Source organism: Calonectris borealis, chromosome 1 (genome assembly GCF_964195595.1).
Source record: "Calonectris borealis chromosome 1, bCalBor7.hap1.2, whole genome shotgun sequence".
Lineage (NCBI taxonomy): Eukaryota > Metazoa > Chordata > Aves > Procellariiformes > Procellariidae > Calonectris > Calonectris borealis.
Genome location: NC_134312.1, coordinates 14570255 through 14584628, shown reverse-complemented (window position 1 = coordinate 14584628; position 14374 = coordinate 14570255). Strand labels below are relative to the sequence as shown.

The 14374-nt window shown below is 50.1% G+C and overlaps 1 protein-coding gene across 1 annotated transcript in view; it reads left to right on the top strand.

The window, feature by feature from the left end:
- Nucleotides 1-2963: 2963 nt before the first annotated feature.
- The window catches only part of RELN (reelin), a 299055-nt gene continuing 287644 nt past the window's right edge, over nucleotides 2964-14374 (top strand). Inside the window, exon 1 of the mRNA XM_075144890.1 lies at nucleotides 2964-3192. Within this exon, the coding sequence (XP_075000991.1) occupies nucleotides 2964-3192 (229 nt within the window). The remainder of the gene's footprint in view (nucleotides 3193-14374) is intronic.

Below are 14374 nucleotides of genomic sequence, written 5' to 3'. Positions count from 1 at the left end.
AAATGTGCAGGAGAGTTTTGGGAAGCACTTTTTGACCTAGATGGGTAGGGTCTGAGAAGACAGGTATCTTGTCTGGACTAAATGTCTATTACACTATTTCTGGTGGGTGCAGGAAATGGGGTTTGAGGTCCCAAACAGTCCCTTTGAGTCCTGCGTCCTTGAATATCAGCGGTGCAAGGTCTCTGCTGGATTCCCCACCAACAGAGCCTGGATGAGATGGCAGGCCATGACTGTGGGACTTCCCCGCCTTGCCCTATGAAGAACAGGTTAGAGGTCTTGTGAGGGAGTAAGAAACAAAGGAGAAAGGAGAGAGAGGCATAAGACAGGCATAAGATAAAGAAATGGAGGAAGGAGGTGACTAAGGAGAGGCACAAGGCTTCCAAGTGGAGACATTACCTTTTTCGCTTTCCTTTACTGAATGTCCCCTCGTTGGGAAGTGACACACACAGCTTGTAGAGGAAAGGGGGGGCTGGCTGCACTAACAGTCCTGGCTGCTCTGGATGCTAAGCAGCTGGAAACAAAGAAAATTGCCTAAAATTCATCAGCATGGGCCCTATCCAAATCCCAGCGACTTCAGGGAGCACTAGCCTGAGCCCCAAAATCTGCTAGCAGATTAGCTACCCCCACTCTCCCAAGCTTATTTAGGGAATTATCTCTTGGAGTAAAAAAAATGAAAAGGCATTGCTGGCAACTGGTACGGCAGCACCCTGGCAGAGGCAGCCGGCATCCCCTCCTCCCGCAGCGGTGGGAGCCCATCGCCCCTTTCCCGTCACCTCTTTTTCCTTAAAGTAAGAGAGTTGGCTACATCTGGCAGCCCCCCAAACCGACCGGCTGACTTGCCATGGATGCTGCGCAGAGGGGGCATGAGCCGAGGCGCGTTTGCTCAGCCGAAGCCCCTCTGGCATGGCCTGGCCTCGCTGGTAAGCTCTCGGTGGAGGGAAGCGGGAGCACACGGGGGAGAACATGTCCCGTTAGCAGCGGTTTCGCCAGTGAGCCCGCACAGCTTTTGCCTGCATGAGATTTTGGCATGAGGAAATTATATTACTAGTCTGTCACTTTTACAAGCATTGAAATTTATGGAGGAGGCACAGATGTTAAAAAAAGCCACCAAAACAAACAAATACCCAAAGCTGAAAAATAAATAACCCAGCTAAAAAGGAAGCCTCGGAGCCAGACTGACTCCTCGGCGGCTGCTGCGGAGCTCAGTTTCCACAGCAGTGGCCCGGGACGCCCGCCAGCCGGAGCGGCGGTGGGAGCTGCCCCGTCCCCTATCCTGCGCACCGCCGGTCCCTTTCGTCTTTACAGCAGGATCGTGTCGCCATGTGTTTCTCCATCCAAGGCAACGACAGACATGGCCTCGCTCCATCCCTAGTGAGATGGGAAACTGCAGCAAAGTTTTGCTGGTGGCGGTGAACTCGGGCTCGGTGCAGAGCCAGTGGAAAAGGCAGGTGGGGCAGATGGCGAGGATGTCCCCCGGGCCACCGTGCACGGGCTCTCCGTCAGCTGGGTGGGAGGTGGGCCAGCGAAGCAGCCTGCACGGACGTAGGGCAGCTGCGTGGTGCCGTCCATGTGGCTCGCGCCTCCATGGAGGGAACCTTTCCCTCTGGCACTGAAACCAATCCAGGAGGGAGCCCCTGGACCGTGCCAGTTTTGCACTTCAAAAATGCTGGCAGGTAGGCTCTCCTTTCCAATTACATCATGTCACTACCGCTCACCCGGGCTGTCGCTGGGCATTGGTCGGGTCCAGCAGCAGCGTGGTGGATGCTTTAAACCCTGGTAGATTTGCTCCCGTCTCCTGATGCTGTGGTCCCTCTGCCAGCGCTGCTTTGTTAAAAATGTATGTTTTTATGAATTGTTCTACTTGCCAGTGTTTCGTGTTCAGTTGCTTATTCCCCTTGTGGTCCCCACTCGGTTTGCTCCTCTTCCTGGGGTGAGGGGCCTGGGCACACACTGTCAGGGAGCTGAAGCCCCCTCCTAGGGACCTGCCCTCCCCATGGACTCTCACACTGACCTCCCTGAGCTGCAGGGCCCACCTCTGGGGGCGGTGGGGTGGGGGTGCATGTGTATCATTTTGAAGATGGTAGTGGAGAAGGTTTAAGTAAAAATCTCACTTTTCCCCAGCAGTGGGTGCAGGTACAGCAGAGGCAGGGCTGTGGCTGGGGCAGGGATGGGACAGAGGGGCAGGGGCTGGGGCAGAGAGGTAGGGGTGAAAGGACAGGGGCTGGGGCACGTGCACAGGGGCTGGGACAAGGACAGACGGAGAGGGCAAAAGGACAGTGGCTGGAACAGAGGGACAGAGGGATGGGGCAAAAGGATGGATAGAGGGATAGAAGCAGAGAGACGAGGGTTGGGGCCGAGGGATAGGGACACGGGAGCAAGGAGGGACCAGGGGCAGGGACAGGGGCTGGGGCAGTGGCAGTGGCAGGGGCTGGGACCCAGGCGCAGAAACCGGGGCAGAAGCTGGGGCGGGGACGCAGGGGCAGGGGCAAGGCAGGGGCAGGGACCCGGAGGCAGACAAAGGGCGGGAGCAGAGCCCAGCTCGCAGCCCGCGCCTCCGCAGCGGCAGCACCGCACCCCGGCGCGCAGAGCGAGGAGCGGGAGGAGCGGGCGGCGGCGGCGGAGGAGGCGGAGGAGGCGGAGGAGGGGAGGGACCTTCCCCTCCCTCCCACCCCGACACCGGGGGAAATAAATTATTCCCAGCCCTCGCACTCCCAGCTCCGTGCCCCGCACCCCGGCAGCGGCAGGCGGGGACGGCGCAGTCTTCGGCGGGCGCGGAGGGGCCGCCCCTGCCCGCGCCGCGCTCCGCTCCGCGCCCCGCGCCGCCTCCCCACCGACTCCCGCGGGCCGCGGCGGGGGGCAGCGCCCGCCCCGTCCCGCCCCGTCCCGTCCCGTCCCGCGCGGAGCGGAGCGGCGCGGCGGCCCCGCCGTGCCCTGGATGCCCCAGCGGCGCCGGCGGCAGCAGCATGGAGCGGCGGCGGGGCGTCCCCGGGGGCTGGCCCTGCCTGCTGGCTGCCCTGGGTGCCCTGCTGGCGGCGGGCCGGGCGGCCGCCCCCCGCGCCCGCTTCTCGCCCTTCTTCTTCCTCTGCACCCACCACGGCGAGCTGGAGGGCGACGGCGAGCAGGGCGAGGTGCTCATCGCCCTCCACATCGCGGGCAGCCCCGCCGCCTACGTGCCCGGCCAGGAGTACCACGGTAGGTGCAGGCGCCCGCCGGGCTCGGCGCTGCGCGTCCCCCGGCGGCGGGCGGCCCCGGGGGGGTCCCGTACCGCGGAGCGGCACCCCGGCCCGCAGCCGCGCAGGGGAGGGGGTGGGGCGGGCGCCCTGGACGGGGAAACGCGCGGCCCTGTGCCGTGCCCCGGGTCAGCGCCGGCGAGGGGCTGCGGGGGGCTCCCCGGCCGTGCGGGACCGTCTTCACCTGCCCCGGCCGCCTCTCCACTCGGGAGCAGGCACCGCCGCCCCCGCCCCGCGGCAGCGCCGCTTCGCCCTGCCCCGGCGCGGCTCCTGCGAGGCGCAGCCCGGAGCCGGAGGAAAATTGCGAGGCCCCTCTCCTTAACCGGCCCAGGGCCGGATCCAGAACCTGCTAAGTTGTGGAAGTCTGTCCCTTTCCCACTTAAGTGGCTGCCGGACCCGGCTTGCACCGAGCGCATCCCCCTGTCCTCGGCGGCGGTGCGGTGCCGCAGCTGGCGGCTGCCACTCGCGGGTCACCAAAACGTGTCCTCGTCCTCGCAAGGACCCCGGGCCCCGCCGCAGCGCAGCCTTGGCCGGGCAGCCGCCCTGTTGCGCCCCGCGGAGGGGACGCGGGAGCCACGGGCGGGAGCGGTGGGTCAGGCGCTCACAGGTGGCTTTGAAGATGGAAGGTCGTGCCCAGAAATAATAAACCACCCGCCTTTTGTAAGCGCTCAGGCTGAGGAGAATTAAATAGAGTAGGCAAAGTTGTTCACGCAAGTGGGGTCTTTACTTTCGTGATGCATCGGGCGGGGGGTCCAGCCCAGGGCTGACCGCGGCCTCGCAGGCAGGTGCGCTGCTGCCTGCTGTGGAAAACTGCTTTCGGCTGCAGAGTGCTCCCGTAAATCGGCAACAGTGCTGTTCAACAGCCTTGTCACCATTTCTCTGTACAGAAAACTTTCATGGGCGAAACATTTTTAAATTCATAATCGTGGAAAACCACTTAAAGGTATATTCACTAATCCTTCTCTCTTTGTGTCTGCTTGAGGTTTAGCAGTGCTACATAATAACAGCTAATTCTGCAGTAAACATTAAAAAGTCAGGGAAATTAAAAATAAATATTTATTTAAAACACCTTGCTTAGAAACAGATACTGTGTAGTGGTCCCTGGCTAAAGATGGAGTTAAACTCCAGACTTTGATATATTCTGGCTCAGAATTTAAGTTTTAGGTAAATCATAGAATCGTTGAGTCATGTGAATATTCTGATTGAATTTTTAATTGTAAAGACGGAAAACCCAAACACATCAAATATTCATTTTCACGAGATCTAAGGGGTCCTGAAGTTTTTGTCTATGTATAACCTTTAGCAATATAGTTTTACCAAATTCATATGAAACTTTTGTTTTTAAAATATCGGTGTCCTTTTTAACAAACCACATGTGTACATCATATGACTTCACCAAATGAATTTTTTCCTCAGAGCCCTATATCTTCCAGCCCGTAATACAGACTCAGTTCAGTTAAATTGCATTCAACCTGCTGAACCACAAATCTGCAGAGGAAAAAAAAAAAGCTGCTATTTCCATCTTGCACAATTTTCAATGCTGGATTTTTAAAAATGTGGTTAAGGCACATAAATAACAGCATCGCCCCCTTTCCTCGCTGCTGCCGTGCTTTCCAGCCTGCAGCCGGTGTTTGTGGCGGGCGCGGGAGCACTGCGGGGTGAGGAGCAGGGATGGGTGTGTTTCTCTGGGGATGCTCTTCTGCCTGCCGCCCTCTAAAAATGGGGTTTGAATTTTAAAATACCAGCCCGCAGAGAAACGACCCAGATGCGCGCCAGACCTTTCAGGTAGCCAAGGGTGGATTTTCTGTCGCTGTTCTGCATCTGACAGAGCAAACCGCGGCGGCTTTGAACAGACCTCTGTGCCTCGGGCTTTTTACCTACCCGCTCTCACGGGGCGCCCGGAGATTTTGCGGAGCCGCTGCTGCCCCTGCGCCCCGGCTGCGCGCCGCTGCCCCGGCCCTGCGCGCCCCCGCGCAGCCGCTGCGCGCTGCGGAGCCGCCCTGTGCTTCTCCTCGCCGCCAGCCCCGCTCAGGTGCGCGGCGGCGGCCCGGCGGGCTCGCCCGGGCGCGTCGGTAAGTTGCGGGAGGCTGCGCCTTCTCCGGTGGCTCTGTCGGTCCCGCTGCCCGTCTGAAATTTGCAGCGTGGTCGCGCTTTTCTGCCTGGTAGCGGGCGGTGTCGGCGCTGCGCTGCCCTCAGCATCCTCGCTGCCAGAGGCCAACATCTGCCCCGGGGGCGGCAACCAGGCGTTGCAGGGTATCTTTTAAAGCCACTATGTTAAGAAAGAATAAACGAATCGGACGCGTTCAAAGGATCATACTAATTCTTATGAACACAGAGGAAAGTCCACAGACTGAACTGGAAAACTAATTTGTTTACATAGCACAAGATGTAGGCACACCCCGCTGTGAGCCAGCCTCATATCTTATTTCTAACTTGCAATGGTAATTTTTTTCAATTTTGTGCGTTGATTAAACACTCACCTGTGCTAAAACAAGGCAAGAAGCACTGCCTGTTTGCTATGCACGGCGCAGCAGACATATCCTTGAGCTAAGCACACTTATGCAGTTAGATATTTTGAAATATCTCATTTGAATATTTTTAAATATAACAATTATCAATGTTAAATATAGCACAAGAAAAAAAGCAAAGTATACAATCTGAAGAAATAATTTGAAGCAATCTGGGCTTTTATATAGTGCAGTTTAACGTTACTGGAAAATGCCAGTCTGCACCAGTTGAGCATTTATGATTTAAAAATCAAACTTTAAAGGCGGTCTTGTGGAGGCACAGAGGTGGAGATTAAAATACACTGCTCCAACTCTGTGCGAGTTTCAATGAGGCCCCATTTTACACTTACTGGCCCTTCATTCAGCAGGGACAGGTGCCAAGGAGCATCCAAGAGCATTGAGTTCAAAGAGGAGTGAAACCATATGCCAAGGGCTGGATGAGAAGAAATTCTGATTGAAAAAAATCTGCCAACAACTTTCTGTTAATTTGTTTAGATGTTTCTTTGGGCTCTCAGGGTGGGAGCCAAACCGCTGTGCAGCCAGTGGAGCTGTGACACCGGCTCTCGTCGTTTGCCCAGCTGTCCCTTGCGCTGCCCCGCACCCCGGGAGAGTAACGGTGTCTGGTGCAAAAGACCCTTGCCTGGGAACCAGGCGAGTGCAGGAGCTTTTGCGAGTGGCTTCTCTGACACACTGGATCTGGCACTTTATTTCCCTGTGCCTCTGAGTTTCGTAAGTAAAATGAAGGCAATAATATTCCCTACTTGGCATACTTAAATTAGATACTTTGGGATTCAGCACTTCTCCCCTAACCCTTAAAAATACTCCAGATTTGGCCCTATTCCTGCAATCAGTAAATATTTAAAAATGCATTCACTGATTGAATAGGATGAGACCTACGCTGCATATAAATACGCTCTTTTAGATACAGGACTGACTTGATAAATCGGTAAACAGTTTTATTACCTTTGGCAGACTTTTATTCCTTGAATTAGCTTATTTCAAATTTAATTAAGTCCTTGAGCTGGCAAAGCACTTAAGCACTTGCTCAAATGCAAACTGACAAAGTGTGCGCTGGTTTAATGTAGGCACCTGCTCAGCTTCCTTCCAGCCAAGTGGTGGTCGTGTGTGCGGAGAGCTGTGTCAGGGCCCGCTCGGCTTGCTCGTAGCTTTGCTGTTAGATAGCAATGATCCTGCTTTGTTTTTCTCCTGGGCTTTCCGTTGTAATCTGCAGAGCAGAATATAATTTCTTCAGGAAAAAACCCATAACAGTATATATTGAAATTTTTTATGCAAGTTCTTTTCGGTTTATCTCCAATCTGCGGTCAATTTTGATTATCCATGTCAACTCGCCTTCAGTGCTGAAAGCATGTACATCACTTATGGGCGGGTAAGTACATTGGAAATGCAAAAAGAAAATATAGGTCTAAAGGATAAACTTCACTGAACGTTGAGTCTTCACTGCTCTTAATCACAAAAACAGTCAGATTTGTAGTGTTTAAAAAATACAAACGGATTACCTTTACACCGTATTTTTTCTTATCCCTTAAAACTGTTTTTGCTGTCACTGCAAACAGTGCTTTTTTCCCAAGGTTTCAAATTTAGATCTTTTAGGAACAACTTTGAACTGTTTTCCCATGATTGATGTTAAAACTCATAATTCTGCCCTTAAAATAGTTTTCTTTAATGGACTTGAGTTTCTATTTCACTCTCCATTGTTCCCTTTTTTTTTTTCCCAGAACAGATTAACCTTCAGTCCCCAAATGTTATCAGTTTCCATCAATGACTGTTACTATTCTTGGATATACTGTATATTGTCTGGAACCATTGCTTTGATAGGTTGTAAAAAAAAGTTTTCAACTATTTTAAGTGGTAGCTATGCACTCTTTCAGCACTGATAAAAAGTTGTTTAAAGTCTGGCCAATTCCACCTTTGCTATTAACTGCTGTATTTAAGAAATACAGATCGTGACTTAGTATCTGTTTTCATTAGGGTTACTTACATTTCTGGTACCCGCTTGATCTGGTGGGTATTTTCATTGTAAATTCTTATTGTTCAAATTATTAAAAAACAAAAAGGTGTTGGAGTTCAAAGTGAGGGAGGGGAAGAGAAAAAATAACTGGAGAGTAAGTAGTGATGCTGCTTGAGGTATAAACAGGATTATAAGAGTCACAGAAACTCAGTTATGGATACTTCCTCTACCAGTTATGCTGAAGTGTAGAAAGCTTTTTGTGAGCTGGTAGAAGTAAAGAGTGCGCAGGAGGTGATGTTAATGATGGTGGATTGGTAACAGAAGAGCAGATTTCGGTCCATGTTTTCCAACATCAGCCTGAGAAGCAGGTCAGCTTCTTGAGTCTTTTGCAGGGCGTTCCCTCAAAAACTTTCATCTCATCCACTTACACCCTCCTCTGATCTTTGGAAGAATGGAGACTTCCATCATTTTTTGTTTTAAATTAAAGAAGTGTGTAGAAATTTTTGCTCATGGGAGTCCAGTTAGCTCCAGGGATTATCCTATAACTCTTAAGGGACACTTAAATTAAAAATGTGAGGCTGGCAATAGATAGCAATGGAGAGGGAGTTATTAAGAACGGGGAAGACCCTTGGTCTTCTCCTGAGGTCCCTCACAATATCTTGCAGCTGCGTAAGGGTTTCGTACACATAAAAATTTCATCTGGGGTCACCATTTACTAAAAATGTCCTCATTCTCCAAAGCCCCCAGAGTGCACCCTGGCTGGGCTCTGCTGTTTTTAGGATTTTCTTGCATAAACCGAACTTTGCAAAAGCAGGGCTGCTTTCTGAGTACTGTTCTTTAGATGGTCTGTTTGAATTTGTCAGATCTGAGCCTTACTTAGTGCGTTTTTCAGTGAATGTGGGTTTCTAAATCTTGATGTTGGCCAATGGGTCATCTCTATTTCTGAAGTTCTTGTCTGGTCCCAGAGTTCATGTGATGTGTCTTTGCAAATTTTAAAAAGTTGTGCTTTTAAGATCTCTTGACCAGAGACTGATGAAGGATACCAACCTTAAAAGAAAAAGGTAGGCAAGGTCACAGCTGACAGCCTCTTACAAACCATGTTTTGCGAGGGAAGATGTTAAATTTCAACGAGTTCAGCTTCCACTCTAATTTGTGGGCCAAGTAAGCAGTCAGCAGATGGCTCAGCCAAAGACGTGGTAAGGCATGGGATTGATGAAAGGAGGTAGAAGGTCTACAAAGGCCTAAATGAGCCTTTCTTGCAAATTTGCAGAAGAGATGTAATCTCTGCTTAAATCCTTTCTCCCCCCATCAGGGGGCTGCTCCCCCCTGCAAAGGAGACTTGATTGCCCCAAATAACAGAAATCAAAGTCAGCACGGCATGCCGGCATGACCCACATTTGTCAGGTGACATCTGACTGTAGGACAGAAACAGTATTGTTGGTATTACCGGTCTGGTACGCTGGGCTTGTCTGTATACATTAAAAAAATGATCTCTGCCTCAGCGAGTTCACCGTCCGGGGCCCAGAGCTTGCTGTGGGGGCTGGCGTGTGTGCACGGACCTTTCCCATAGCGTCACCCAGCACTGAAGTCAAGGAAGAAAAGAAGCCTATAAATGGTGAAAGGGTGCAAGAATACTGTTTCAGTGGGGATTGTGCACATATTTTCTGCTTTCTGAGTTTAAATGAGATTTTTTTTAATATGTATAATTTATGTGTGGAATTCATTGCTAAAATCTGTCCATACTAACAGCTTTTAAGTAGAAATTTTAAAAAAAAGATATTTTTCTTATAAATAATTAATAGATATAAATAGATATATATAAAACAAGATATAAACCTTGTACTTCAAGACCTAAGGTGACCAGTAAACGATTTATAAATAGGTTACTATGCCATGGTGGCATGTGATACATTTCTCCAGTGTTTCCCACATTGATTATTCCACCAAACCTGTGTTGGTTCAGCAGATAGAACAGGACGAGACTGTCAGACTGGCGGCATTTCTCATTTTCCTTATTGTTCCCTTGATCTGGATTTTTGAAGGCCACTGCTTTTGAGATACTGGAGCATTTTATTATGGTACAATACTACAGTATTTGCATATTGACTGGTGAAGTATGATTTTCAATCTGATAATAGCGTGGTGATGGATTGAGATGGATTCAGATGCAATCTTTGTTTGCTTTATGTGTCTCATGCCCTACAGCTGTGGTTTAGATTTGTCATGAGTGTTTGCTGCACAGAGAGGGAAGGAAACGGCACTGTCTTACCTCTGAGAATAAGCAACCTTTCATACCGGCCCTTGTTATGAGAATTTCAATAGTCTCTAATGAAAGGTTCAGTCTTTTTAACATGCTTCCTTTCTTTGTGTTAACATTTCCTGCCTTTTCATCAGGCATGAAAGGTGCACAGAGTGCAAATGTGTGTCTGGAATATTTGTGTAATTCCCACTTTTTTTCCCCCCAGTTGTGACTAGTCCCTGGGATAAACATTGGCCAAACTCTGACAGTGCAACTTTTAACATCTGTCAAAGCCCAAGAACAGATTGCTTGTGGAAAAGACCTTCCCAGTTTGTCAGACGATGCCTTCTTGTTAGGCGGGCGGTCTTCCTCCATTCCCCCTCCCCTCAGGTCAGTCCTGGGAAATGAAAGTCATAGCGTGTGTCACGCAGTTCGCGCGGCGCAGCCTGGGCTGTGCCAAGGGATGCTGGCGTCATGGAGGCAGAGGTCTCCCTGGTCTATGTCCATGGGACCTTCTCCCAAGTCCCCCCGCCAGTGCTCAGATGCCTCCCACGGGCGGCACATTTTTTACTCTTTTCCTAAAGGGAAGAGCAGGGTCGTGGAGGTGGTTTTTTTGAAGACTGTTTTGTTTTAATATATCTCTCACTAAGCATTTGCCTTAAGGCAATGTCAGAGGCGTGTACATCCTGCTTGGAGAGGGAGAACTGGGGTTTGCGAGGGGCGTTAGGGTTTGTGCCCATTTATTCCACAGTCCAGGACCAGGCATTACTCTGTCCTTCTGCAGCTGGAGAGGTCCTGGCTGGGGCTGGAGATGGCACCCAACAGCCGGGCACAGGGCCGCAGGCTCCCAGCCATTGTCTCCTGCAACCGCCTGGAGCAGCTGAAACCACAGGGTTTCCTGGGCAACTGGGTTCAACTTAGCTTCAGGCAGAGGCACCTGTGGGCTCTTTCTTCGTCTCACCAACCGCAGCATCACCTGTGCCACTCCAGACTCCCTTTGGCGTAGTTTTTGGCTATTCCCCCTGGTCCTGCTGCTGACAGCATGGCTTTCTGTTTGGGGAGACTGGTTGGTGTATGTGGTTTTTGCATGCCGGTAGCGAACTCCACAAGGCTCCTCTCCCTCCACCAGTGGGGTCCTTGGTCTTCCTGGGGAATCAGGACATCCCTCACTGCTACCTTGTAGTGTTTCCTCACAACCTGCTGTAGGCAATGCCCTTTACGTGAACATCTCAGTCTAGAAAGCAGGAGGTGTCTGGGGGGACTGGACCTGAGCGGCCTGTGAGAGTTGCAGGGGAGCAGGTGAGGGGTTCCGACACTTTCCCAAAGGCTTTTATTGCAAAGCGGAGGCTGGTTTTCACAGTCTTTGTAAGGTCCCTCTTGCCGTATTTTTTCATCCTGGGAAGAAAACAGAGGCGGCTGTTCCCTGCTCCTTTCTAGGCACTTTGTGTCTCCAGCCCCGTCCCCTCCTCTCCTCCTGCTCTCTGCCTACTCAGAGGAGGGAGCAGCTCCAGGGGACAGTTCAGAGTATTTGACTGAGATGCCCGGAGTTAAATCTGATTTAGGTTTGGTGGATGAGAAGTCGTATTAATAAGCCCAGCCTTTTGGGTGTAGGGGTTCACTAGGTGTTGGAAGTGTTTGTGAAGCTGTGTGTAAACCTATTGCTGTGTCTCCTCCTGAGGCAGAAGCGTTAGGACATGTAAACCTGCAGGGTGGTCGCTGGTTTCCCTCTTTGGTTTTGCAAGATACAGCATAGGGGGAACTGGCAGTGCCCTTGCTCTTCTTCATCAGAGTGAGCAGATTAATCATCAGAAGGGGCTGAAGGTCTGTGTTTCCCTGGGTGGCATCTGCTCACATGTACACATGACTGTGGCTGCTTGTTTCCCACAGGAGGCAGGGCCGTGCTCATCGGGCTGAGGGGATCGAGTTATAAACCAGACCGAGATGAAATGCTAACAGCTCTTACACCATGCTTAGCAAAGTCACGGTTGTCTCAGACTAGCCAGAGTTATTTATTCCTCCCCGTGTCTGCTTGAAAGATAGTTTTGTAAATAAATGGGTATGACCTGTCAGAGCTGAAAGACAAGAAGAGGGTCTGCCTGCCAACCGCAGCTCCGGCTGTGGCTGTGTCTCCTACTGCCTGGCTCATCGTTCCTTGCTGCCATGGGTGGTTGGGTGCTGGCTGTCCTTTGTCCCCCTCCGGCGCCTGGCCGTCGTGTGGCTGTACACAGAGCAGTCCAGCTGGTGAAAAATACACAGTGTAAGGGGCCTCACCGTTTCCCTCTTCCCCCCCCGCCCGATGCCATTTTCGAGAGTGCAGTTAGATGATCAAAAGTTGGCAAAGAAGCAAAACCCCAGTCATAGAAGGAAATCCATCAAGCAAGCTCCCTTTCATGCACAGGCGCGCATCTGGGAGCAGATGCTGTTTCCCCCTCCTCATCCTGCCGCATCGCATCCGCAGGCAGTTCCCGGCCCACCCCGGCTTGGGCTGGAAGGGATTTGCATGCTGGTTGTCCATGGGTAGCATATGTAGGATGCTCCCTGGGAATGTGTGGGGAGACCGTGAAAGTTTACTGTCTGTCCATGTGCTGTGCACGTCATAGCGGAGAGGAGGGAAGGAAAAGGCAAAAGAGAGGGCACACAACACTCACTGGCCAGAAGACTTGGAGAAATCTGGGAACAGTCTTCTCTCTGTGGCTGAGAGGTACTTCGTGGTCACAGCATTCAACCCGTCTGGTAGAATATTCATGAATGAGTTAGCAAGGAGACAGAAAATCGTTTTTCTGTGTACGTTGCCGGTGCTCTTGCAGAGGAATACTTCATGGCAGAGCTGGGTCTGCCCACGCAGGTCCTGCACCGGGGGAGCTCCTCCTGCCCCAGAAATGAAAGCAATGAGTAGGTGATTGGCCTTTTTAACATCTGAAAACAGCAGCACGACCCTCTGTGGCCTCTCTTCGTGTCAGGCCCTGGGATGTGAGAAGTCATTCATCACGTCATGGGGCTTGGCAAGGTCTCTGCCGTTTGCCTTCCACTTTTCCTACTGCTTCCCAGGACAATACAATAGATAGGAAAGAACAAGAAATATAGATAATATTTATCTTTCTGGCTAAAAAGCTGTGGTTTCCAGGCCACGATAACCTTCCAGTGTTCCTATCTTGCAGGGGAAATGCACTGCTAGAAAACAACCACCCTCCTTCCAGAATTAGACACATTCATCTGGACACTGGATGAAATGATTATCGATACCAAGAACCAGACAGAGAAACAAAACAGCACAAGTGGCCAAGGCAAAGATCCTGGTTTAACAAAGTGCTGCCCAGCCTTGCAGTGCAGCAGTTTGTGGGGATACCAGGTATTGAAATGAAAGAGACAGTACTATAAAGTGCTGTAAAAAAACCTTCCTAATACATTTGAAAGAAGGGATCTCTGGCTAAACTCCAGCGTTAAGCATTTCTGTAGAGCAATTCTTCTGATTCTGGCCCAAAAAGTCTGTAGCCTTCAGAACCTCATTCTGGTTAGTACCAAGATCAAAAACCTCTGGCAAATATTTTTATGCTTTCCAGTTATTATAGTTGATTTGCTGGTGACTGATGCTCCATCAGATAGGTTTTCAAGTTGATAGTGTTCTTGCATGAGACACAAGACTTTATAATTGATTCAGCTGGAATTGCCGTGTTTGTAGTGAATTCATTTAAAATCTGGTTTTGCAAAGGATAAAAACTGGTAATGTATTTGAGTAGAATTTGGTAAATGTTTTAATGGAAAACAGGGGGAAGTGAAGCATTTGAAATATGTTACTGATATTTTCAAAACAAAGTTTTGATTTTTGTTTTGGAAAAGCATCTTAATTGTGAAACTGACTGTGAAAAAAAAGAAGTTAGCTGCATAATCAGAAAATGAAATGAGACTTTTCTGCTTGAACAAAATTCTTTATCTAATTTTTTTGGGTTCATTGAAGATTTTCATATTGACCTAACTGATATTTTAATTTATTTTTTTGTGCTAAGCCCCTCAGTACTTCTCCTTTTATGTTAACGCAAGCTGATCTCTTTTTCTTTCTTTTTCTTTTCATTTTGGTCACTGAACCAAAAATCAAACAGTTCTACTTCTGACAAGTTGACCATTTAATTTCCGGCCACTGAACAGATCTGATTCAGACAAGTAACCCTCACCACTCTCCTTGCGTTTGTTCCCAACATAAATTACAGAATAATAATTGGCTCTTTAAGGCACCAAAGTGCAGTTGGTAACAATACTGACGTTTCCAACATAACAAACTCATGTTTTCTATAATGATACCGGCGGTTGCTGTGTGGCTTCTGATGTATACGTTGACCACATTTTCCTTTACATCTAGTCATTGTTCAGTTTTCTTTTTCAGCAGAAATCTTTTCGCTGGTTCAGTGTTCAGTAAAAAAGGCTTAGAGGAGAT